Source organism: Culex quinquefasciatus, chromosome 2 (genome assembly GCF_015732765.1).
Source record: "Culex quinquefasciatus strain JHB chromosome 2, VPISU_Cqui_1.0_pri_paternal, whole genome shotgun sequence".
Lineage (NCBI taxonomy): Eukaryota > Metazoa > Arthropoda > Insecta > Diptera > Culicidae > Culex > Culex quinquefasciatus.
This window is the reverse complement of record NC_051862.1, coordinates 23,040,407-23,068,215: the sequence shown is the minus strand read 5'-3', so window position 1 is coordinate 23,068,215 and position 27,809 is coordinate 23,040,407. Positions and strand designations below refer to the sequence as shown.

The following is a 27,809-nucleotide window of genomic DNA, read 5'->3' as shown; positions in this document are numbered from 1 at the left end:
TTTGAACATGATGAACTTTGACATCCATATTGCCCTGTCAATAATAATTCGGAAAAATCCCGTAATTTGCCATATTCCGGGTTTCACCGGCGTACCGGGAATCGGTCCCAAAGTGTCCTGATCAGTCCAAAAGCGGTCTTGGGGATCATGGATAAGCTTGATTTTGCAAATGATGATCTTTGACATCCATATTGCCCTGTCAAAAATTGTCCTCCAATAATCCCGTAATTTGCCATATTCCGGGTTTCACCGGGTACCGGGAATCGGTCCCAAAGTGGCCAGATTGGTCCAAAAGTGGTTTTGAGGATCATGGATGAGCTTGATTTTGCAAATAATGATCTTTTGCATCCATATTGCTTTGTCAAAAATTATTCAGAAATAATCCCGTAATTTGTCTTATTCCAGGTTTCACCGGAGTACTGGGAACCGGTCCCAAAGTGGCCAGATTGGTCCAAAAGTGGTTTTGGGGTTCATGGATGAGCTTGATTTTGCAAATAATGATCTTTGACATCCATATTGCCTTGTCAAAAATTATTCCGAAATAATCCCGTAATTTCATGGATGAGCTTGATTTTGCAAATAATGATCTTTGACATCCATATTGCCCTGTCAAAAATTATTCAGAAATAATCCCGTAATTTGCCTTATTCCGGGTTTCACCGGAGTACTGAGAACCGGTCCCAAAGTGGCCAGATCAGTCCAAAAGAGGGTTTGGGGTTCATGGATGAGCTTGATTTTGCAAATAATGATCTTTGACATCCATATTGCCTTGTCAAATATTATTCAGAAATAATCCCGTAGTTTGCCATATTCCGGGTTTCACCGGAGTACTGGGAACCGGTCCCAAAGTGGCCAGATCAGTCAAAAAGAGGGTTTGAGGATCATGGATGAGCTAAATTTTGAACATGATGAACTTTGACATCCATACTGCCCTGTCAATAATAATTCGGAAAAATCCCGTAATTTGCCATAGTCCGGGTTTCACCGGAGTACCGGGAACCGGTCCCAAAGTGGCCAGATTGGTCCAAAAGTGGTTTTGGGATTTCATGGATGAGCTTGATTTTGCAAATGATAATCTTTGACATTGATATTGCCATTTCAAAAATTATTCAGAAATAATCCCGTAATATGCCATATTCCGGGTTTCACCGGAGTACCGAGAACCGGTCACAAAGTGGCCAGATTGGTCCAAAAGTGGTTTTGGGGTTCATGGATGAGCTTGATTTTGCAAATAATGATCTTTGACATCCATATTGCCCTGTCAAAAATTATCCTCCAATAATCCCGTAATTTGCCATATTCTGGGTTTTACCGGAGACCCCGGGACCGGTTTCAAAGTGGCCAGATTGGTCCAAAAATGGACTTGGGTATCACCAATGAGCTTGATTTTGAAAATGATGAACTGTGATATGCATGTTGCCTTGACCAAAATATTCCCGAAAATGCTCCACAATATAGCGTAATCCGGGTTTCACCGGAGTATCTGGGACCGGTTCCAAAGTGGCCACATTGGACCGAAAATGGTCTTGAGTATAATAAATGAGTATTATCTATCATTCTGGCATGGATTTGACATAGATTATCATTGAATATTTATAACTGCATGTAAAACATGTAGTAAAAAGAGGGCTGAAAAAAAGTTGCTCCTATGGTTTCGGGAATAACTTAGGGTAAACGCCTCTATTTTTGACTTTTCAAAAAAGCAACATTATCTAGAGATCTGTCCGCATCTTTTGCTGTTTAGATATCGAAAATCCGTCCACAGGGAGCCGAGATATAGCTGTTCAAAGTTGGAGTTCCAATTACATCAATTTCTATTAAATCTGACATTTTGACAATTTTTTGGTAAAATTATTCCAAATAGAACATGTATTCAGCCTATCCCATTTTCAACCTTCCAAAATCCAACTTTTTGAGTGTGTAGCACAAATTAATAACATAAAAATGTTAATGAGCACTGTAAAAAAAAATCTTGTGGGGTATAAGACTCTAAAGACTAATTTGAATTATATCTTGCGTCTTTTCAATTTTCGGTTTTTGTTAATTTCAATTACATTTGTTTCCTGAAAAAATAGTGTGAACACATGATGGCATAATCGAAATGCAGAAAATATCTTATTTACCATTTGAAAAAAAAAACTATGCCATTTTAAATGACTGAATTGTTAAATTGAGCCATTTTGCATCTAAAACACGATTATGTAATGTTTAAATTGCTACTATTTAGAAAATTCTGAACGGTGAAGAAATGTTCTTGGAAATTGTTAGAAAAAAAACAATCATATTTATTTATAAGGAATTCGGAATTCTGAATTTCGAATAATAAATAAACCATACTAAGCGATCTGTTTAAATCATTTTTCCAGTTCTCAAAAATAACTTTTTAAATTTGATAAATATGAATTCCAACGCTACACAACAACATAATAAATTCATTTTGAACCATCTGTCGATACAGCAGTCCTGATCATGATTACAGCTTAGGGAAGGCAAAGTCCATTACAAGTTATAGTTTACACGTTTTGATAAAACATATTTCAAACAAAATTGGCCTTAAAAAAAATCCTGTTGAAATTAGACTAAATCGAACAAGATTATGTTTAGACGAAAAAATTTCAATGATTATCTTTTTATCTGCCTTTAACATTATTTTCCATGAATTCTTATTGATTTGAAAATTTTAACGCAATATATAAAACTGTTTATTTTTATTTTAAACATTTTGCTTTTTAAATAATTAGAGCAGTTCTCTCAGATTTCGGTCATTCGATTTTTTTTTGTATTTTTTAATCTGACTAAAACTTTTTTGGTGCCTTTGGTATGCTCAAAAAGCCATTTTGCATCATTAGTTTGTCCATATAATTTTCCATTCAAATTTGGCAGCTGGCCATACAAAAATGATGTATGAAAATTCAAAAATCTGTATCTTTTGAAGGAATTTTTTGATCGATTTGGTGTCTTAAGCAAAGTTGTAGGTATGGATATGGACTACACTGAAAAAAAATAATACACAGTAAAAAAAAATTGGTAATTTTTTATTTAACTTTTTGTCACTAAAACTTGATTTGCAAAAAAACACTATTTTTATTTTTTTTATTTTTTGATATGTTTTAGAGGACATCAAATACCAACTTTTATGAAATTTCCAGGTTGTGCAAAAAATCTTTACGCGAGTTATGAATTTTTGAATCAATACTGATTTTTTCAAAAAATCGAAAAATTTGTCGCAAAAATTTTTCAACTTCATTTTTTGATGTAAAATCAATTTTTCAAAAAGTACTTTAGTGAAATTTTGATAAAGTGCACCGTTTTCAAGTTAAATCCATTTTTAGGTTAATTTTTTTAAATAGTCGCAGTTTTTCATTTTTTTAAATAAGTGATTATGTTTGCCCACCTTTGAAAAAAATATTGTTGAAAAGCTGAGCCCTTAGTTGCTGAGATATTGCCATGCAAAGGTTTAAAAACAGGAAAATCGATGTTTTCTAAGTCCCACACAAACAACACACCATTTTCAATGCTAAAATATGAATCATTCGTTTAAATCTCCGATCTTTTCGAAAAAAATATTTTAAAATTTTTTAAACCAAGACTAACATTTCAAAAGGGCGTAATATTGTATGTTTGGCCCTTTAAAACCTTTGCATGACAATATCTCAGCAACTAAGGGTCGTATCAACAAAATTCAAAAGAGCAAAATATAGAGAATTTTCTCAGCTTTTCAACAATATTTTTTTCAAAGGTGGGCAAACATGTGCACCTATTTAAAAAAAATAAAAACTGCGACTATTTTCAAAAAAGTCACCTAAAAATGAATTTAACTTGAAAACGGTTATCAAAATTTCACTAGAGTACTTTTTGATTGCAAATTTGATTTTACATCGAAAAACGAAGTTGAAAAATTTTTGCGACCAATTTTTCTATTTGTTGGAAAAATCAGTATTGATTCAAAAATGTATAACTCGCTCAACGATTTTTTGCACAACCTGGAAATTTCAGAAAAGTTGGCATTTGATGTCCTCTAAAACATATCAAAAAACAAAAAAAAGTGTTTTTTTGCAAATCAAGTTTTAGTGACAAAAAAGTTTCAGTCGGATTAAAAAATACAAAAATTAAAATTTATGAAAAAATACAGATTTCTTAGAGAATTGCTCATTAGACTTCAAAATCGGCATTATTTTAGATTGCGTGAAAAAAATATCTAACTATGTTACCGTCAATAGGGGTGAATCTGGACTTCAGTCTGAATGGGGACAGTGATTTTTAGAGCATTTGAACGTTTGAAATTTGGGAAACGATGCTTTTGTTTATGTATATTTGAATCAGGCTCGAAATTCAAAATTGCACAGGCTAATGGTGTACCATGTTGAATAAACCATTCAATTTCTCAATTAGCAACCAGTCAATTACTCTTCCATTAGCCAGAATTATTAGCTTAAAGTACATCCATTACAACAGTTCATTAACATCGACCACACACATAGCATAGTGCTGGTGTTCTCACTGGAGGACCCAGGTGGCAAACGTTCGCGTGTGGCTTGACTTGGCGATTATAATTGTTATTTACGGGTTGGTCATAACAAGACCAACGAAACCAGAAACTGGCACCACTTTTAGCATGCATTCAGTTGATTTAAAATAAATATTGAAATTTATTTCAAAACAATAAAATCATCATCATAACATAATTATTTTAAATTTCGTCTTTTTCTGTAAATATATTCAAGGTACTGAGTGCACTTTTCTGGTTAAGGCCCTGTGGCCAAATTTACGATTCCGCAACAGTCGATAACTTTTCTATTTGTTGACGCGCCACCGCCGGTGCACTATGGGGTTTCAGGCGGCCATAAATCGAAAAACCGACATACTCTAATTATTTTTTTGGTATTTTTTTTTTCGAAAATAAACATTCTAACTAAGAAAAATCCGGAGTTTGAAAGTTGTAGGTTCAATATTCACTGAATTGCAGACCTTCAAAGGCGAAAATGGTAAGAAAAAACATGTTTTTTTGACAAAAAAAATGATTATTTTTCATAGTTGTACTGTGTAGCTGTTTATGTATTTTTTCCTGCATCATTATAAATATTCAGAAAGGTAATTGATTCAACTTTTCAATAACATTTTACAAAACACACTTTTATAGGCTAAAAAAAATAATAAAAATCAAAAAAGATGGATTTTTATTCAAAATTTAGTTTTTTTCGACTTTGTTAATGGAGTACTTTTTTTGTGTGCGATCTGAAAATTTTGCAGCTTAAAATTTGAACCATGTCCTAACTTGTCTCCAAATTTCAAAGTGCACTTATGTGCACTTTTTGAGTTATGCCATTTTGAACATTTTGATTCATGCAAGAAAATTAATGATTTCGCGTATACGCTTGGTTAAAATCACATTATTTACCTGCGGAGGCAGAAATGACGTACCTGCTATGTATGTTTTGAAATTGATTTGATATTCATGACTTTGTTGGTAGTGGGTCTCGTGGCGCAGGGGTAGCGGTTTCGGCTGCCGATCCCGATGATGCTATGAGACGCGGGTTCGATTCCCGCCTTATCCACTGAGCTTCTATCGGATGGTGAAGTAAAACGTCGGTCCCGGTTTCTCCTGTCTCGTCAGAGGCGCTGGAGCAGAAATCCCACGTTAGAGGAAGGCCATGCCCCGGGGGGCGTAGTGCCAATAGTTTCGTTTCGTTTTCGACTTTGTTGGTACCGTAAACTGGGGTGACTTTGATAGCCCGGGGTGACTTTGATAGGTTTTTCAAATGCCCGTCAAATTAATATTTAAACATTTTTGAGAATTTTGAGTATGTAAGCATTAAGGGAAAGCTTATTATCGAACATATATGCAAAAATGTGACTGTTACATTGGATGTATCAAAAATAGTGGCCAAATCAAATTTCTATCAATGTCACCCCGGGCTATCAAAGTCACCCCAGTTTACGGTACTTAGGTACGTTTAATAAAATTAGAAATTCCTATTCTAAGTATTTTACAGAAACGATTCGTCGAATATTCATATCAGTTCGTTGTTGTGTTCTTTTGAAAGTATGGATAATAATACCGTAGTGTCCCTGTACGATATAACGAAGCACTATTCTGAAAACGTGAGAACTGCTTTCGAGTATATTTGTAAGAATTACAACATTGCAGAACCATCACATGATCAACTCAGGAAAAACCCACAGAGGAAAAACTACGCATGCTGTTCTGTAGCTTCAAAACGAGGTATACAAAAGCCCATAGAAGAAGTTCATATTTTAAGTAATTTAAAGACAATCGGTTACATAGTGATTTTGATTTAGAAGAATTTATCGTGGAAAACGTGAATTTTGCAAGTGGATCAACCAAAAACGTGGACGAGAATCCATACAATGTTCCATAAAATAAACCGTCTAAAATTCTAAAACACCGCAAAAATCAAATTTTAATTGGAGGGGATGGGGGTCTTCAAAGAGAGGTGGATTTAAACTCAAGAAAAAGAGGAGGGAGATTGAACGTAAATCAGAAACTTTAACATAGCATAAACCGCCATTCCGTGCATCAAATAGACAGAGCAAGAATATTAAAATTCACCACTTTAATGCATGTGGCCTCAAATATATGAAAAATCGAAAATTAAACTTTTTTTTGGAAAAATATCAAAATTCATTTGTTTTCATTATACTAAGTACAAACAACACAAAAAAGTCACAAAAAAGCAAAAAAATATTTTTGGCCGCTCGCTTATATGGAAATACCCCATAGTGCGGTGGTCTGATTGATGAGTGCCGTGGGAATTGGCCAATTGGGGAGGGCTGAAGGCTGGAACTACCGACCGATCGTTGGTTGATTGGTTTCGTTTCTTTCGTCAGGTTTGGCGGCTGGGACCGCGCTAAACAGCAACATTTCAAAATTAGTCCTTTGGGGGTGATTTGGTGTGAGTTGCTTTTTTAAACACACTACTACTCTTGGTAAAGTTGTAGCGAAATTAATCAGCACTTTTTTTTACGGGGGAAAGTTGCTCCCGAGGTGGTGATTTTAATGGGCGAAGGTAATTCTGGATATAAATAACGTTGCACTGATTTGAGGAGAAAGAACTCACATAAAAGTCGACGTTGAATGAAAAGTTCATCCTGCCAATCCCAATCAAAGTTCCTACTCCCTCCAAACTCTAAATCTTCATCCCCACAAACCCCTAAAATTTCGTTATTCATGGTGTTCGTTTGTGTATACAAATTTCGCAGAGCTTCGTTGCACTCCCATCTCGGGTTTTCAGTTTCCTCCCCAAACGCCCCCGGTCAGTTCGGCCACGGGAACAACCGCAGGTGGAACGGGCTCCTCCATAACCGGTGGTGGCCCGGACTCCGGGGACGGTGATGCACCGCCGGTCCAGATGGTCCAGCCCCTAGTAGATCGCAGACCTTCCTCCAATTTGATTCTGGACCACCCTCCTCGCACCACCACCACCACCAGTTCCCTCCACCCGTTGCCACCACCCCCTCGGAGGGGCGATCATCAGCATCAGCACCAGCACCAACATTACCATCATCATCAACACCACGTGGGCAGCACCGCCAGGCAAGGTTTGAAGAATTGCGATTGATACCCGTGCTAACCCAGTTGAACTAACTGTAGTTTTTTAGTTTAATCCTTTTGGAACACACTGCAGCTTAACGCTCTAGCTTTAACCACTAACAAAAACGGAAATTCGATAAGCACTTTTAATCCATCTTTTTATAAAATAAGAAAGCAGATTAAATGAACATTATATTGAAATTAAATATAGATTTTTTTTTCGCGGTCTGATCATTCTTGACATTAATTTGAGGCAAAATTCAGATAAAAATAGTAAAAACGTCAAGTTTGTATTTATCTTGCCCGACAGCTTGTCCTTCCCGGAAATTAAACCGCACACATTCAACTGTCACTTTTACACAACAGAAAGGCAAATATCTCAAAAAAGACTGGCTCGCCCAACTGGTCAGGTTTTCTTCTTCGCTCATTGTTGTGGGGCCATGAAACTGCACCGAGATGTCCTCGGCCACGGTCCACCACAATCCCGCAATAAAATTCATCTCTGCACGACAGCTAAATTGCCATAAAAACGAAGTCATGATGGGTTCGAGCCCGGGCAAAAAAGCCTGGGTGGCAGTGCTGCCAACAAACCATCTTTTAGGCCACAACTGCCTGCAGATCCAGGATAATAATGCGCGGAATAGTGTTGTACAGTAAAACAGACAGAGGACAACACAAACAAACGACGAATCGTGGCCCACAAGATATGCAACAAAGAAAAGTTACCCCCGCCATAAAAATGGAGAGGGAATAAGAGTTCAACTGCTGCAGTCCCCAACTGGAAGAAAGGAAAACAGGAGGGTTAAATGGATTTGACAGTAACCTTGATTCAACAAATTGTTGTATACAATTTTCTATCTTTTACATATTTTTCAAGAAAAATTACAAATTTATATTAAAAATAGTATCTTTAAAACAAAAATCGTCTTAAGTTAGGGGTCTTTAAAAAAACACACAAAAAGCAAAAAATAAACATTTTGTTTATTGTACCTCTCCCTTTTTTACTTAAGAAGCTTTTGCACTCAGATTTTTGTTACAAACATTTTGGTATCTTCAAAACTACGGGAACTATCGTTATAATTTTTCATTCATACCCTAAACAATTGTCTACAAAATAAATTACAACAAATTTTGGCATTTCTTACAATCAGATGTTTGCAGGATTGGATTGGCAAATTTAATAACTTCGGAATAGGAAGACAACAATTTCCTTGCGTGCTGTGCACCCGGAAATACTTTTTCAAAGTCTGATCTGTAAATATCTAAATAAAAACGTTGTCTATCCTGTAAACTATACATTTAAAAAAAACTTTAAGTACTTTTCGATTACAAGTTCAACTTTGCTTAAAAAATGATTTTTCATATTTTTGTCCAGGTTTTTGATTTTTTAAAACAATCATATTTCCTAAACGAGATTTTGATCTAATCTAATCTAATCTAATCTAACACAAATGCAGCCAGTCCGATGAAAGCATGCTGAAAAGTCTTGTGATTAGATTACGCCCCAAGCACTTTTCTTGTCATTTTTAATAATTGCAGTACATCCGAGATCACCCGAAAATGTATTACAAAAATTAAAGCGGCCAGCCCTACTGAGTTGTGTTTACCGCAGAGAGGATTCTGAGAACGGATCACATTTCACAGAATCTACAGGGGAGGAAAGATGCGTGGACATACCGTACCAAACGCTCCGGTTTCTCCTGAACGAGATTTTGATGTCTTTTTAGTGATAATGATAAGGGGCATTAAAAAAAACGAAAATTTCAAAAACAATTATTTTGGATTTTTTTTTAATTGATAAAAAATTGAACTATAATGTTAGTGTACCTTTCATACATTTTCATACCCATTTTGAATGACCAGCCACCAAAATTGTATGGAGACTTGTATGGAAAAACTAATTATAAAAAAAACACTCCTTTGGCACATGGAAATTAAAATTTGAAAATCGCGGATGAAAATTGCGATTATGTGAAGAAATACCTACTCGAATAACAAAATTGCTTTCCCAATATTTGTATACAGCAATTCCATTTGAAAAGAGCCTAAACCGAAAAAAAAGTTCTCCGATCGTGCTCAACATTTTTCTGGAGGTTCCACCACTTTTTTCAAAAAATCATATCTCCGCGTCATTTCATTCGATTTTAGCTGTCTTAGACGCAAAAGAAAGGTAATTAGTTTGACTATTTAAGAAAAATAGTAAGAAGTTTCAAAAATCTAGCTTAACATTTGAAAAAGTCGTATGAAAACTTTAAATGGCGTTTTGACCGTGTCTGGACCAAAGAGCCTATGTCTGAAAATATTTTTATCGGATTCCTCGGAAAATTTCAAATGAAATTTAAAAAATGCGATGTCGAACCGTACGTTTCCGAGATAAGCTTTTTCCAAAATATGAGCTTGATTGGACGTAACAGGATTTAACCCGTGAAAAAAGATTTTTTTAAAAATCTCAATTTTTGAGGCATTTTGGCCACTAAAGTGTTTATTTCCAACATCATTGGCGTGTAGGCCAGATCCTTGCACATCTTTTGGTATATATATAGCATTGAAATTTGGAGTTCCCTGAAGCACGGTACAGACCTTCAAAGTTTGGCATTTTTTCGAAAAATCAGCCCCGAAAAAATCAAATGGCGTCTCGAGCGTCGCGAGGTACGACGCATAGCTTTTTTGCCGGGGCCGATTTTTCGATTTTTTTTTTCATATTTTGGATTTAGGCTCAGTATGCCCACAGGAACAAACCCTTGAATGCCCGTAAAAAGTCATTTTTGTTACACTATAATGTATAAGTCGCCGCTGAAATTTTGAAGTTATCGTAGTTTTAGTAAAAAAAGGTTGTTTTTGCCGATTTCGTCAATTTTTCTATATTTGCGCGCGGTGCGTCGAAAAACTCAGTATTTATTTTTAAAAAAATCCTCGGAAACGTACGGTTCGAGATCGCCATTTTTTTTGTATATTATGTAAAATTTTCCGAGGAATCCGATAAAAATATTTTCAGACATAGGCTCTTTGGTCCAGACACGGTCAAGACGCCATTTTATGTTTTTATTTTTGCGAAAAATGACGAAAATTGCAATTTTTTGAACCACCCTAGCACGATGTAGGTCACCCTAATGGACAAACAAAAAAATACGGGTCTCTAGACGGGTCTGATTATTTTGGCCAAGGAACCCCCAGACAAATTTTGAGCCCGATCGGAGAACTTTTTTTCGGTTTAGGCTCTTCACGAATGGAGTTGCTGTATAGTTCTTATTGGTTACGAATTCAATGTTAACACAATGTTTTTAAATAATAAAATACTGTTTTCCGAGTTGCATTTTGATGCCCTAAAACAAGTTTTAAAAATTCTAATGTTAAAATCGTTCTATGGTTGAGAATCAACCTTTATTCATATAAATTTGATTAAAAAACGAAAAAAAAGTTTATCTTCCATAATGACGGATGTGGTTTGGGGGAATATTCATTAATCACGTAACGAACAAAATACAAGATTTTTTGACTCTCATAAAAATAAACTGATTAATGATAAAAGATATTTTTGTCACTTTAAATAATTATATTTTGAGTAATAATTATTTTTGAAAGTATTACGAAACCAAATTTAATTTGGGTGTTGGCAAAGTCGGAAAAAATTGCAAAAAATGTTGACAATAACAGGTGTTGCCAAAAACGGGATGACACTGTACTATTTTTAGATTTGATGTCTGTGCACTTCAGCTGTCAAAATTTAAAAAATGTAAAATGAAATAATTGAATTTGCAATAATAAGTTATTTCTTAATACATAAATTTCTCAATTGTTGTTTTTTTTTCAAGGGTTGTTTTTTTAAACAGCTTTTCCTCACATAATTGTCCTATGTCACATAAACTATCTAATTTAATGTATTTGGGACCATCCATAAACCAAAAGATTTCCAAAAAAGTGTCCACGTGGATTGTGGATGGTCCCTTTGCTGTGAAATAACAGGCTATTTGTTACGTTATTCATTTTTTTAGCAAAACTGGACTCACAAAAGTGTGGCAGTGCGTGGCCGAATGGTTACGCTGTCCGCTTTGTAAGCGGATGATTCTGGGTTCGATTCCCATCTGCTGGCCTTGGTTGTTAGGCCGTTAAGTCATTCCAGGTGTAGGAGTCGTCTCCATGCCATAAGTACAAGGGGGTGGAAGGTTCCTTGGAGTAAAAAGAGGTTTGGGTGCTCTCCCCATTCAAGCCTTCGGACTCCTAGGTTCGAGCAGAAACTTGCAATAGAGACCACAAAAGACCCGGGGGTCGTTAATGTGGATGGTTTGATTTTTGTTTGATTTTTTGATGTTTCAACCAGTTTTTTTTTTGCAAAAAAAACTGTTCATCGAAAATTCACTGAAATTGTAAATAGTTTTTAACGAACCTTAACTAGGTTAAAATTGTTTAAAACGCAAAAATTAATTTTAAATAGTTTTCAACTGATTGCATTGATTGTGGATGGTTTAATTTTTGATTTTTGGACTCACAAAAAGATTTAACGTGAACAATTCCACTAAGGTCACATGCTTTGGACGACATAAAAAAAATTAGGATTTCTTATGGACTATAATTAAACAAATCTTTTTGAAAGAATTTGATTTCTGGAAATTAATAAATAATAGAATCAAATACTTGTTCTAATTACCGATGGATGTTTGTTTCTAAACTTTAAATGATTGAGGCAAATCTAACCTGCAATACAAATATCATACCCCATACTTCCCCCAAACAAGTTTGGAACGATCTCCGCACCACCGCCCGCACCACAAACAGTTGGACAGACAGACAGACGGGCGAGCTTGAAAATAAAGTTTTGCCGCGTGTGGCTTCCTGCAGTGAACAAAGGAAGAAGACAAAACAAAGGAAAAAAACGTATTAAAAAATTAAACACACTATAGAGAAAGAAATGCCACGGAAACAAGAGAGAAGAGGGTGGAAAATACACGTGCACTCCACTTTAACATGATGGGGGTGAGTCGGTGGAAAAATGCTGAACTTGAGCCAGTTTTTTCAAAATTGTGAAGGGGATGGTAAATAATTTGTATTGAAAGTGTTGCCAGAAATTGTGTTCTTTTATTGTAGAGAATTTGAAATTGTCCAAATAGGAAGAAAAGTACAAAAACAGTAAGAAGTCTCCTTCTTAAAGTTTTCTGTTCAAAACACTTCAATCTCATAATTAACTCATAGCGATTTCAACGACCGCTTTTTTATCGTCACGACTATAAAAATATTTTCGTGCCCACCCACTCCACCACGTCTGCCAGCTTCTTCTTCTTCTTCTTCTTCTTCTGCTTCTCACAAGAGGAGCGTGCATATCCGATTATGCTGCACTTTTTGGCTCCAAGCAAAGTGGTTTTGCGGCGGAAAAACATGTGCGAATTATGGCCTCCAAAGAGCAGCCAGCAGCGCGTCGTCCTTCGAGCTCGAATGCCCTTGCGGACGCCAGGTTGGGGAAAATGATTTCGTATCGTTAGGTTGGCAGTATTTATCTGAATTTAAAAAAATGTGCAACTTTTTTTTATTTTTCGCACCATAAGTTTTTGGTGCGAAAAATTTAAAAAAAATATGCAGATGTTAATAGTTGTTGGTCAAATAAAAACATTTCTTTTCAAAATTTGCAATGAAAAACATCAAAATGTTATCCAGGAAAAAAAAAGTTACATCGATATGATATTTTGGCAAAGTTTGGCTTTCTAAAAACTTTTTAAGTCATATTTTTGTTAAAATAACTGCAAAAACTGATTTTTATTTTTTGGCAATTTTTAAATTACTAAATTAAAAGAAAATCTAATCTAATCTAATCTAATCTAACCCTAGCGCAGCCAGTCTTTCGAGGGCATCCTGGAAAATGCCTTAGGTTGATTAACGCCTAGCATCCTCTTGTCATTATTAACAATTGCAGTGCCCCAATGCAATAAATTGCCTTGAAACATCACAAAACGTTAAAGCGGCCAGGCCAACTGCGTAAAGTTTACCGCAAAGATGATTCGTTGAATTGCATTGAGTTTGAGCACGAGTGTTCAAACAACAATACATTTCTGAATCTACAGGGGAGGAAGAAACGTGGGGATCCCCCGCTCACGTTCCTGTTTGTTTAGGCAATTAATCGTTGGGAGCACCATGCTAAGAAGTTTTGGTGCCCCGGGACCCTCGGGGATGGGACATTGTATTTCCACAAATGCCCTGGACACTATTTGCCGTGGTTATAGCGCCACAACTCGCTCTCTGTTGGTAAATAATAATATATAAGTTTAAACTATAAAGACATTGTGCATTTTTGTGAATAACTACAGTTGAACATTAAAGTTAACTTTTTTCAATTATTTCCATGTTATGAACTAAACAACTATTTTCACTCACCTTCAAATATTCAGAGTGGAGTGTGCACCCTGACGTGTTCTGAAACAGAACGAGCTTACCTCAATTCCTGATCATCTACCCTCTCTCTCTACGGCTCGCAAAACTCTCTGCAGTTTTGTGTTTCACTTCGCATGCACCTATACCATTACACCTTTCCGCAGCTGTGCTGTGACACATTTTCATCGCATAGCGACGGTCACAGGCACACCCCTCCATCCTTCGCTCCTTTGCGTTGCGCCTCCAAGGTGTAACAGACGCCGTCGCTCCAAATCGACTTTACCAGTCTAAGGCGCCGACTTCTGGTTGAGCTTGTTGGGCTGGGTTAGGGGAAGGAAAAAAGTGCCGTGCCCCAAAGTCGGCGCCGCCGCCAGTTGAACCAGGATCAAGCACAAACACTAATATCAGCAGCATCGCCACAACCCACACAACCAGCAATCATGTAGGCTCCGTCAGAAAACCAACACACCAAAGGCACCGCGTCAACTTCCACTGCTCGCTGGCACAAGTCGCACACACACCACGTAAGAAACTCTGCACTCTCTTGGTTCTGGTTAATTCCCTCCTCACAATCAGACGATCAATGAATCTTCCCTCTCGGATGCTCTGCTTTCTCTCTCCAACACTCATTCTCAACACAAAAAGCGGGGTGAATTCCTCTCTGGTTCACGCACACTACAAACGGTTCTCCTTTGCCTGCCTTCCGGAGGGCATAACGCCACCGCCATGATGGAATTTTGTAGCACAAATGTGATAAAATTTAGGACGGAAAATCCTATTTTGCTGGAAAACTGCAAACTGCTATGCAATGTCCGCATGCACCGATGACAACCACTATGTTTCCACTCGGAACCTATTCTGTTTCACTGCTAAAACTTGCGAAAACTCTTGTGAAAAACGCGTTGCAGGAGCAACCTAAACAAAACGAACCGACTGCTTCGGGTGCTCGAACCGCTCTCACTAAATTAAAAGAAAATTTTCAATAAGTTGTAAGATTTCAATTAAAAAAAATTAACTTTCTTTCAAAAACCAAAGGCAATCTTAGATAAATAGGGCGGGCTTTTCGATAAAAAAATAAGACTAAAAAACAAATCTAACATAACAAATAGGGAAAAAAAACTAAAAAAATGGTTAAAATACGCTGTATCCTTACAAGGATAAAACTAAGAGACTTTTAAAACTTGGAGATTCCCGAAGTCATTTTCTAAATATTTTGACGTTTAGATCATCTTTAAAAAAAAAATATTTTTTATGTATTATTAAGGAGCGTTTTTCTTTAGCGCTTTTCAAACCATGTAAAGCCATCTCTTCAAAAAGTGGACTTTCTCTCATGTTTGACTTTCAAACTTAAAAATCTAAACATCCCATAAAAATAGAGTGTTTTTTTTATTGCAGTGTATTTTTCAGAAAACCCGTCAAATTGCCTTCAAGTTTTTCTTTTACTAGTTTTTGGTACAAATCAACGGCTTAGAGCTGCAGCAGTATCTATATTGAGTAATGAAACATTTTTTTTTTAAAATACACTTTTCTAAACGTTATTCCGGCTCAAAAAATACACTTTAAGGAAAAATGTCTTTTTTATGTTGAAAAATTGCTTCACCCGAATCGATATTTAATTCAAAAGGTATCGAAAATCTTCACATTTTTTTGCGGCATTTTTTTAGACTTTTCAGATGCATTTTAAATTTTGAAATTTTTTGCTATAGTTACACGGAGAAAAAAGAGTTCCCGAAATCGTGAACAAGCGTTCATGAAAATGAGAACCACGAACAAAGTGTTCAAATTTCATGGTACGTTTTTCAAAATCGTACCATGGGATTTGAACACTTTGTTCGAGGTTCTCATTTTCATGAACGCTTGTTCACGATTTTGGGAACTCGTTTTTCTCCGTGTTACAGACATTTCAAGGTATTGGACTATTGGATATTTACTCAACTTTCTATTTCTACCCAGTAAAAAATGATAATATTACATCTGGGAATGAGTACATCTTTTATGTCGGAAAAATGTTAATATTACTTTAATTAATTAATTAATTAATCGATAATTATTCTCTGCGACCATTCATAAACCACGTGGACACCTTAGGGAGGGGGGGTTGGCGATTGTCCGAGGGTTAAGATTTACAAAAAAGTGTCCACGTGGTTTGTGTGTGGTCCCTCTTAAAAATGAGTCAATTTACCACTTTTTCGTTGAAATACCACTCTTTCAGTCTAAACTGAGGTAATAAAAGAGGTGTTATTAAACCTTCCAAATTTACACAATTTCTACTGTGTCAGATGGCATATACTGGCCCAAATTCTAGTCTTATTTCACATTTTTCAAGAAGAATTCAAATAGATCGATATCGATGCGAGATTTGTATAAGGCATTCTAAACAAAATTTACTAACATATTCAAAGTATGCTTACATGGCAGCTGGACGTTTGTTTGCATCCGATTTTCTATCTCTTTCTAAAGTTTTCTTTCTAAAGTTTTCTGTCAGGCGACTTCGAGTTGGTTTGTTTGACTAACCGCCCGATATGTCAGCCAACATACTTCGCAGGGCTGTGACCGATCATTGTATGCATAGAGCTATCTAAGACCGATCTCACACACACTAGCACACCATTTGTTTTGCTGGCTGGTACAAATTTTAACCTCACTTTTTTTTGTGTACGTACACGCAATACATGCGCACGTAGATAACTCTACTAGGACCCTGTGACGAGAAGTTCGTAATTTTTGGGTTAAATTATTTTTTTGTCTCACTGGGCCTAAAAAGCCTTATGCTCTGCTGGTATGCTGCTCGTAGACTTGACTTTGAATTTTCTCAAGTAATCTAGAGTGCTAACAAAATTGCTGAACATGTAAAAACTTGGACATTCAAAATGAAATCATTTGATCACATTCACAGTAAAAATAAATGTGTAAATTTAGAAGGTTTAATATTACTGAAAAAGTGACATTACACCGAAAAATGGAAAAATAAACACATATGGGTCATTCCAGGTCAACTGAGTACACTTTTGGGCTCAACCTTCACCGATTTGGACCAAACTTGGTGGAAACGTTCATCTATCGATGGTTAACAGAAATCCCATGTTTGGTGCTGACTAGACCATCCCTCTATTTTTGACACCGCCCTCTTTTTTGACGATTTTCTAAAAAAGGTTTTTTTTTGCAACTATTTGACCAAAAGACTTTCTACAGGTTGCATTTTATAGAAAATTGTCCAAGGAATTCGATAAAAATAAAATTTTTACCCTTAAATGCCCACTAATATTATATTTTAACGTTTGAAGTATTAAAAATCAATTTTGACCAATTCCTTATAATCCGAAATTATTTTCTCACATATAAAAACCGAACTATGCGAGATTCATCCCTTTTTGTTGAAAAGTACACCATGTACTTCCAAGTGCTGCGCAAAATCATACTTTTTTCAGTAAAATCACTGTATCTCGCCAAAAGTTGATTTTAGTTTGAGGTCTACATTGATTTTTATTGTAAAATATAAGGAACAGGTCAAAATTGAATTTTAATACTTTAAACTTTAAAATATAATATTAGTGGGCATTTAAGGGTTAAAATTTTATTTTTATCGAATTTCTTGGACAATTTTCTATAGAGTGCATAATTGACAAAGGGAGCGCGTGGTCGTAAAAATATTCGGAGTGAAAAGTGATTTTTTTATTTGCGTGTGCCTTTTGTTTCGCATTTTTGTCGTGTATTGTGTGCTGCGAGGAGAAAATTGCCCTCTGAAAATGCAGCGTCATCAGTGCATAATTGACAAAGGGAGCGCGTGGTCGTAAAAATATTCGGAGTGAAAAGTGATTTTTTTTGCGTGTGCCTTTTGTTTCGCATTTTTGTCGTGTATTGTGTGCTGCGAGGAGAAAATTGCCCTCTGAAAATGCAGCGTCATCAGTTCATAATTGACAAAGGGAGCGCGTGGTCGTAAACATATTCAGAGTGAAAAGTGATTTCTTTTTGTGTGCCTTTTGTTTCGCATTTTTGTCGTGTATTGTGTGCTGCGAGGAGAAAATTGCCCTCTGAAAATGCAGCGTTATCAGTTCATAATTGACAAAGGGAGCGCGTGGTCGTAAAAAATATTCGGAGTGAAAAGTGATTTTTTTGCGTGTGCCTTTTGTTTCGCATTTTTGTCGTGTATTGTGTGCTGCGAGGTGAAAATTGCCCTCTGAAAATGCAGCGTCATCAGTGCATAATTGACAAAGGGAGCGCGTGGTCGTAAAAATATTCGTAGTGAAAAGTGATTTTTTTTTGCGTGTGCCTTTTGTTTCGCATTTTTGTCGTGTATTGTGTGCTGCGAGGAGATTTGAAATTTGCTCGCGTTATCTAAATTGTAGAAACAGTAAAATATACTGATAAGTCCAGCCCATAGCACTAATGCTCGGTTGGCACGCGTTCGATTAAAAAAAACTTTCTAAATCATCACTAGTTTATCTTTCCGCAGCCGGCTGCCTAAGATTTAAAAATTTCAACCGATAAACAAAATGCTCATGGTCACATCACTGCCACTCGTGAATCCTGACCTCATACCCATCTACTAACCCCTCAAAACTCATGTGATACTTTGTCGGAGAAGCAGTCGATTGGGCGGTCTCTATCACTCAAGTATCGGACTAACATTCCCATCCACTTCCCCGTGACTCTACCACTGGTCGTGGCCGGCGCCGGTATTGATCAGCATGATAGGGGCCTTTGAGAAGTTGCGAAGCGAGGAAAGATAGCACCCACTCATCTTCCACGGCTCGTGGATGTAACTTCTGGAGGTCCTGGTCAATAACGGAGTAGCAACTGCGGGTGGGCACCTATGCTTATGCTTATGCTTAATTTCTTGGACAATTTTCTATAAAATGCAACCTGTAGAAAGTCTTTTGCTAAAGTATTTGCAATGTTACTATTAAAAGAAAAAAAAGTTTTTTAGAAAATCGTCAAAAAAGAGGGCGGTGCCAGAAATAGAGGGATGGTCAGATCAGCGCCAAACTTGAGATTTCTGTTAACTATCGATAGATGAACGTTCCCTATAAGTTTGGTCCAAATAGGTGAAGGTCGAGTCCAAAAGTGTACTCAGTTGAAATGGAATGACCCATATTCATATGAAAAAATACTTTTTTTCTAATATACTTATGCTCAGTTGTAACATTACCATGTTTTTTTTACTGTGTTGGACAACGTATATTTTTTCAGTCTACTTAATCAGATAAAGCATATAAAGACTTTTCACTAATTTCAAATATATGGGCACAAATCGTATAAAAGATATAAAGCTTTAGAAAAAAATATGCATTCATTTTTTTGCATTTTTTTACATTGTCTTTAAAAACAAATAAAGCATTTCAATTTCTTGTATTATTTTAATAGCCTAAAATGTATAAATCATATTAATCATGGGTAAAATAATTCTGAATAAAAATGTATTTTTCAATTGATACACTGAAAACTAGATTTAATATTTTTGCTAAAATAAACATGGGTGACACAATCAGATCGTGAAATAACATAAAATGTTTGCACCACATTTATTCTATCGGACCAACGTAGTGCGTGATTATCTTGCCGCACACTAAATTTTCAGATTATGCAACCACACCATTGTACGAAGCGGAAATTTGAGTTATTATAGCCTTTGCAAATGCCAACCATTTTCTGGAATTAAGCAGAAGGTGGCGTACAAAAAATTGAATCAAGCATAAATTTTCACATGCTGCTGCTAAAATTCAGTCCCAAAATAAGCAATCCAATTACAAGACCCAAATCGGATCGCGCTAATTGACTTCCATTCGTCCATCTGGGCATCTCCCATGTTAATACTGAACTCGATTTGTTCCTGTCCACCTCTCGCCACCCCCATGTTTTCCTGACATGGACCGTAGTTTTTGGCAGCAGCACATTTCATTTCATTCAAGATTGGCTTCAATCACTAGTTTTTTCCCCTTTTCATCCCAGTCTACCCAGTTTCGGTGGGTGTGTGTTTATTTGAATTTCGGGTCTTTTTCCCTGCGACTTTTCACCGAAGAAAGCACAAGAAAACATAAATATGTACTTTCGGCTCTTCTTTTTTTCGAGCTCCTGCTTCTGGCAATCATGTGGATTGGCCGCCACTATAGAACTAGCGGTGGGGGTTGTCTGGAACCGGTGCCAAAGATTCGGTTGGGCTAACCGCATTGAAGCAAACAAATTTTGGGTTTCTCTTGTTGAGCACGGAAATTTTGAACTTAAACTAAAAATTTTTTTTTTTTCAATGGTTTTCAATAATGTTTTTTTTTTTGAAGAATTGAATTTGTATTAAATTTCTTTAAATTGAAAATTTTAAGACCTGTTCGGGGGTGATTTTTGGCCAAATTATCCGTTATTTCTCTGTAGAAGGCAGCTTGCAAGCATTTTAGGATCTTATTTCTCCTACTCCATTTTTCGCCCCACGGCAGAAGGGTGACCGAGTGAAGCTCGGGTTGAAGGTGAAGGTCAGTTCTTGCATCTCACGCCCGGTCAACTCGATGACGAACTGCTATTGATGGTGCCAGATTCTAATGTTTGAGACTTGTACGAAAAAAAAAAGCCTTTAAGACTAATTTGTTCACAAAAGCATTGATATAATTAATTATTAATTATTATTTTTTTTTATCCTTCTGGATCTCAACTAAAACATCGCCATCACATGAGCATGAGCATGAGCATGAGCATGAGCATGGTTGACTGCCAATGAGCTGCTACTCCGTTATTGACAGATCAGCTGAAGTTAAACAATGAATCAAAAATGATCAGTGGGAGCCAACCATCCGTTCACTGTTTAACCCCTGAAGACCCCGACTTTATTAGTCAATACCGGCGCCCTCCCAAGAAGCCTGCAGTTCAACGAAAGGGAGGAATGTTAGTCCGATAGTTGAAGTTGCAGACTCATCAAGCACATAGTTTTTCGCTATATACTTGTTGATACCGCTTGAGACCGTTGAATCCACAGCATCTCCTTCAAGCATCACGTGATTCATATTTTATTTGGGTTAGTAGGATAAGGTATTGGCTTTTCGATGCCTCCCGAGCTACGACGCTATGGGGAGGACTTTCATAACAGACCCGTCGGCGAGCCTTCCGAGCAGCGATGCTATGGGAAGGTCTTTCTGGTTAACACACAAAATCACTCACACACAGTTATTTTGCTCCACTATTAACTCAACGATCCAAATTGTCAGTGCGTCTTTCGTTCATTATATAGAATTGGCTTTTTCACCGCAAAAAATTAAACCTTATTCGAAAAATTTAAACACAATCCACCCGACGCCGTGCCTTCCGATCAACGATGATATAGGAAGGGCTTTGAAAATCACAAAAGAAATCACTTTTCACTCCGCATATTTTTTACGACCACGCGCTCCCTTTGCCAATTATGCACTCTGCACTCGAACAGCGACACAAAAGAGACGGAAAATAACACGAAAAAACAGGACTGCAGGTCCCCACAAGCACCGCACTACTCACTAAAACATCGCCATCACATGTCAGCGAAAAAATCGAAACAAAATATAATTTCAAATAACGCCCTCAATCATCCGTGTATTTCCCGGGCTACAAAGTGAGTCATAACCGAAACCACACACGTGTCGTATTGTCCCAGATAATGGCGTATATTGCGCGTCGCGCACAGATTGTTTATATTTCAGCGAACACACAACAATCAAAAAACAAACTTATTTCGACAAATCACCTGCCGGCAGGTTAAAGCGCCCCGGCAAAATCTACAAATCCACCAGCATGCCGAAAATAAGCCCGCCAAAACAAGCACACCGCAATTTTCTCGCAGCTCAATGTCAACTCTTCTTGCTGTTTGTCGCTCAAGTCTAAACAGCGCCCCCCCAAAAGCACCACCGCTCGAGGGACTCTTTTATCATCAAAAGCTCTTTGTTGCTGCTGCTCTCTCTTTTGGATTTAGGGACCGGGTGTATATTTTAAGCTTTCATTTATTGTATTTTGTTTGGCTGGAAAACAACAAGTGTGATTGACGTGTGCTTTTCCGTTTTTGTGTTTCTGTGTTATTTTTTATTTTGCTGTTGGTTTGTCTTCTACTCTTTTTCTGTGTGTCCTCTTTCCGCCAACAAACAATATGCCACAGAGTTTATCTCCAAAGGGATACATTTTCAGAAAGATGTAATCAAATTATGGGTTTCCATTTTTTTTAATTGTTGCCTTTGACGTAACTATAATGTTTTGTTATGATATTTTGAAAACCAGTATTGAAAATCGAAACTTTTCTTCTGCTATCAAAATATTTTGAAGAAAACTGAATCTTGATTCATGATTCTTGAATAGTAATTTTCAGATCGTTTTGATGTATTCGGTAAAGATGTAGATATTACGATGCCTCTGCGCTCTTTTGTGCTAAAAATACGAAACAAGCTTATTACAAGAGAACACAGAGGCATCAATTAGTTAGGACCAATAGAAAAAAATGCCATCTAATGAGCTGTCAATCATTTTTCATGTCACTTGCTTTGAGGCAAAATTTAAAAAAAAATCAATAACTTACCATGGTTTCAACATTTCAACGAAAAAATTTCGTAAATGCATTGTACACCAGTAAAGTTGTTTTAAAATCATTAGATTTAAAAAATCTAAGATTTGACGAAAAAAATGTTAATCACGAAATATTTTTTTGCGGATCTGTGCATCGAAATTTCACAAAACATAAACATATTTTTTAACTGTTTCAATCATGCTCAGAGTGACTTTCAAAACAGGGAAATGTATTATGAATAGTTTTTAGTTGATTTCACGTCTAATTTCATTGGAATTTTAAATTTGTTTATAAAATAACAATTTTTGCCTTCCTCACCTTACTGAGGAAAGGCTATAAAATCACTCGAAAAATGAACTTATTAATTTGACCTCATAGACCCATTTTCACGTATACATATCGACTCAGAATCATGTTCTGAGCAAATGTCTGTGTGTAGGTGGGTGGACAAAAAGTTGTCACTCGATTATTAACGGACTGGTTGAACGGATTTTGACCGTATAAGTCTCATTCGATCCGTCTTGGGGTCCCATAGGTCTCTATTTAATGTTGTTTTGTATCGACACTAACGACATGTCAATTGGCAGTGCGTCTCAGTACTAATGAGGAGGTTGCGGGTTCAAGTCCCGCCTGGAGCCCGGTGATTTTTTTTCGCTTCGTGGATCAGTTGGATACCAACAGTCGTCGTTTCTTTCGAATGTCGTCCCTCAAGTCTCTATTTAATATCAGCAAGTTTAGTTAAGTACTTCAAAAGTTATGCTAAAAACGTAACTTAATCCACCCTAGGGTGGTTGGTGCCTTCCTCACATTTAAAGGGTGCTATCCAAAATAGACACAAAAGGGCGATGTTTTTCAGTGTTTTATCAATTTGACTCATTATTCATACCACTAGATTGGATAGTCTTCATATTGCAGGGCACTTATATGCTTACACCTTATGATAGGGTAGCCAGATCCCCAATCCAATTCGTGCTTGTTGAAAAGGATTATCTATCCAACGATATGTCGCATGAGAGATCCGGACAACGTTTTCATCAAAATATCTGAGATCCTCCAAAAAAGCCTCCAAAAAGTGCATAAATGACACTTAAGTGCTTATAACTTTTGATTGGGTTGTCAGATCTTCAATGTCTTGGACGCGTTGGAAAGGTCTTTTGATTACCTATGCAACGATATGTCGCATGAGAGATCCGGACAACGGTTTCATCAACATATCTGAGATCCGGCCTCCAAAAAGTGCATAAATAACACTTAAGTGCTTATAACTTTTGATAGGGTTATCAGATCTTCAATGTCTTGGACACGTTGGAAAGGTCTTTCAATGTCTTGGATGTCTTGGTCTTGTATAATATGACAGGTTTTCTTACAAAAACCACCCTTTTTACAATCTTCCGAACTTTAGTCAAAATTGTTTTTTTAGCATAACTTTTGAAGTACTTAACTAAACTGCATAATTTTCAATAGCGACTTATGGGACCCCAAGACGTATCGAATGAACGGACACAATCGGTTCAGCCAGTCTCGAGATAATCGAATGACAATTTTTTGATCAACATCCCACCACACACACAGACATTTGCTCAGAATTTGATTCTGAGTCGATAGGTATACATGAAGGTGGGTCTAGGAGGTCTAATTGAGAAGTTCATTTTTCGAGTGATTTTATAGCCTTTCCTCAGTAAGGTGAGGAAAGCAAAAACGACCCTATCAAAAGTTAGTTATTAGCACTTAAATGTTGTTTATACACTTTTTGGAGGTCGGATTTCAGATATTGTGATATGTTTCTCCTGTCTCGTCAGAGGCGCTGGAGCAGAAATCCCACGTTAGAGGAAGGCCATGCCCCGGGGGGCGTAGTGCCAATAGTTTCGTTTTTTTTTTCGATAGAAATATTGTCTGAATCTTCCATGCGAACTATCGTTGAATAGTTTTTATCAGATCTTGCCGATGAGCCAGAAATATTATATAAACTTTATATAAACTTTTTTTCGTAAAATCGTGATAACTTGTGATGTTTATAAGCAAACCCCTTATGTATATATATCAAAATTTTTGTAATTGTCTGCTCTACAACTTTGTAGAACACTGTTACACTCTAAAAAATAACCCTGCAAAGTTAGAAAAAACACGAAATTTTAAAATGAAAAATTTTGTTCTAAATGAAAAAATGACTCTTCTGGGACAATGTAGATTCGAAAAGTACATTAAATTTCCCATAAAATGACATGTTCCAAAATTTTTTACAGTCGAGTAACGGAAAATGGGAGAATTTTTAACACTTTTTTAGTGTTTTTTTCGATGAAAAATACGTTTTTTCGGAATTCTGAGTACGCCATCAAATCGGGCGTCTAATTTTACATAAAAGTCCCTTTGACACCAAATTTCTATCTCATCACCGTTTCAGGCTGCAAATTATTGAAAAACACCTCTTTTTTCGCATGTGCAAAAATGGAAGGGGTCGTACCGCCCCTCCGTCACGAGATATCAAAAAATGGACCTCGGATTCGTGATCAGGGACAAAAGTTACCCCTTAGGACAAAGTTTCACGCAAATCGAAGAGGGGTCGGGGCAACTGCTGTGTGAGTTGGCGGAGAATTACCCACATTGAATAACGTTTAGTTTTGATTTTTTTTTTTATAAAAAAGTGCATTTTTAAACTACAGTTGACTCTCTGGCTGTCGATTTTCTCGGTATTAATATTGCTCCAGATGTCAATAATTTTTTCAATCTCTTCAAGAAGCGTGCTTTGATTTTTCGATCTATAATTTGATACCTCCCTTTCTCGACGGTACCTTCAATATCGACAACCAGAGATTCGACTGTATTAGCAAATTTGAAATTACGTCAAATATCTAATCTATCTGCAAACTTTTCAAGGAAATTTATACATCGACGTCGTCGTGCTATCTTGTCGCACCCGCCATTTCGACGTTCCGAGAAAAACGCGTTTTAATGTTTGACCTTGAATATACAAAAACGAGAGCACAAAAATGCACGGAGTTTTTTCGGTTTTTGTTGAATATCTCAGGATTGAAATCGAATTTTGGGGATCTGTGAAGGTCAAAAGGTGAGGCATTGTGAGCTGCACAAAATGGCGTTCTTAACTCAATTTGGCCCAAAATGCACGTACGACAAGTTAGCACGATGGCGACGACATGTTTAAAAGAGATAAAAGTTGTGTGAGTCAGTTTTTCTGGGATCTCAAATCAAACCATTTCACCCTTTTTTCATAAAGGAAATTCTTTTACCACATAAAAAAACATCTTAACTGTGAAAAAATATTTTTTACCAGATTTTATAAATCAACAAGCTTTACCCGAAAAACTTCGTCTTTTCCTTTTTTCGTTTGTTGACGTTTTTAGCTTTTTCCTTGTTCAGCCTCCTATGATCAAAATTTTATTTTACGCAGCTTTTCCCATACAATCTGCAGATTTTCCGGAATCGGTCTCAGAGTGGCCAAAGTTGTCACTTTTTGACGTAAGAACCTTGCTTGGACTTATACGAACCCAACGCAACAAAGAGCACCTCGATCCGACGCTCCGTATTGAACTGTTTCGCGTTCGAACAAAACCGTCGAATTTTTTATATATATAGATATGATAACACAAGAAAATAATATGGCATTTTTTTGATTTTGCCTTCAAATTTGTTTGGTTTTACTCACCATTAACTTTCAAAATATAAAACGGTTTAAAAAAATTCCAACAAAACTAGGTAATGCTTCTTTTCGTCAAAATGCTTTTCTAATTGAACAAATATTCAAATCTGTGATTTACTAGTTAAATTTCAACAGGATCAACCTCAAAAGAGCTCCGATTTGTTCTAGATTCATTATGATAGTTGTTTGACTCAGAAAGGAACATAACATTTTTCACAAAATTTGTTCGTTCAAATATTTCGGTATCGCAATATTTTTTTATATAACAACTTAGGTTTTATAACTTTTCCAAAAAAAATCCAGAAAATAATTTTTAATTAAACAAAAAAAGTGGAATTTGAAATATATGTATTTCTTTTTTTTAGTTTTGTAAACCCTAACCCCTAAATATTTTGCCGAATAATAAGGGGGCAAACAAAAAATATTGCGATAACTGCTATAACTTTAAAATTTCAGTTATAGCCTTTTCTTTTTTGGGTACCAAAAGTTTCGTCTTTCAATTATGATAATTTTGGTTCAAAAAATCATGTCTCGAAAACGTAAGGGTCGACACCTCCATTTTTTGAAAAGTTACGAGAAATTTTCCAAGGAATCCGAAAACAATATTTTCAGACATAGGTTCTTTGGTTCAAAACGCCATTGCAAATTTTCATACTTCTGTTTCAAATGTTGAGTTATGATTTTTAGAAAAAAGTGATTTTTGCGAAAATTGACGAAAATTATTATTTTTGGCAATACCCTAACACGGCGTAGGTCACCCTAATGGCCAAACAAAAAAAAACATTTAAAATTGAATTGATGTTATAGTAGGTAATAAAAGCTCTTTTCAGTCTTTAAAAAAAAAAATCAAAAACGAATCATTAAATAACCTGAGTAATGCATTTATAAAGCTACTTTGAATGATTTCATCATTAAAAAAATCACTTCGTCCTTTTGAAAAAAACATCTCGTCAATTTCCGCACAACTCCTCCCCCTTCCACCCTAACCATCGCTAATTTGTATCTCTTTTTCCGGGAATTTTATTTCCAAATCGCTGGGTTTTCGCTCGCAGAGCTTTTGGGTGGTTTTCAGCCGTTGTATTTGCGTTTGCTTTCGTTGCTTTGCCACTGTTGCTTCTTTTTATTATTCAAATAAAATGCTAAAATTCGAGACTGTGAGACACAAAGCTTTTTTGCCCGAAACCGCAAGCCTCCCCCAGCCCGTGATAAAGCCCGGTGCTTATGCAAAATCAGAAAGTTCAACAGTAAAAAAAAGCATAGATAGCACACCCACCACCTCTGCCACAAATCCAATATGAATATTGTTTCTCGTTCATTTTTTTTTATTCGTTTCGTTATCCGTTCTCTAGTGGTTTAAATAATTTATGAATGTTGAGAGAGAGAGAAACATAAATATTAAATCTCTACTTGTAGAGCCCACTTCTAATAAATGAAGGCAGTAAATATAAAATAAAATAAAACTCTCGATTGATTGACGTTCTTTTTCCTCCTCGACCAATTTTGCCCCCCTCCTCATAACCACACAGTGAGCTTCGGTGGTCAGCCCGGAAGTGGTGGCTTCGTCAGTTCCCGCAGCGAACCGATCTCGCTGGCAACACTGGACAAGGACTGCTTCATCATCCCGGTGCACAGCCTGGACCGGTTTCTACCTGCCGGAATTCCCGTAAGATTTCCTTGATCGATGATTATTTTTACCAAAAAAAAAGTTAATTTGATTTGTCTTTCCGTGTACGACC

The 27,809-nt window shown here is 36.4% G+C and overlaps 1 protein-coding gene across 8 annotated transcripts in view; it reads left to right on the top strand.

The window, feature by feature from the left end:
* LOC6042946 overlaps positions 1-27,809 on the top strand; it is a 218,713-nt gene that overhangs the window by 173,850 nt on the left and 17,054 nt on the right. For 7 of the 8 annotated variants that reach the window (XM_038252146.1, XM_038252144.1, XM_038252145.1 and 4 more), the window contains one exon: positions 27,600-27,736. In XM_038252146.1, the coding sequence (XP_038108074.1) occupies positions 27,600-27,736 (137 nt within the window). Of the gene's footprint in view, positions 1-7,221; positions 7,561-27,599; positions 27,737-27,809 lie in introns of all 8 variants that reach the window. The other variant, XM_038252139.1, reaches the window with a different exon arrangement.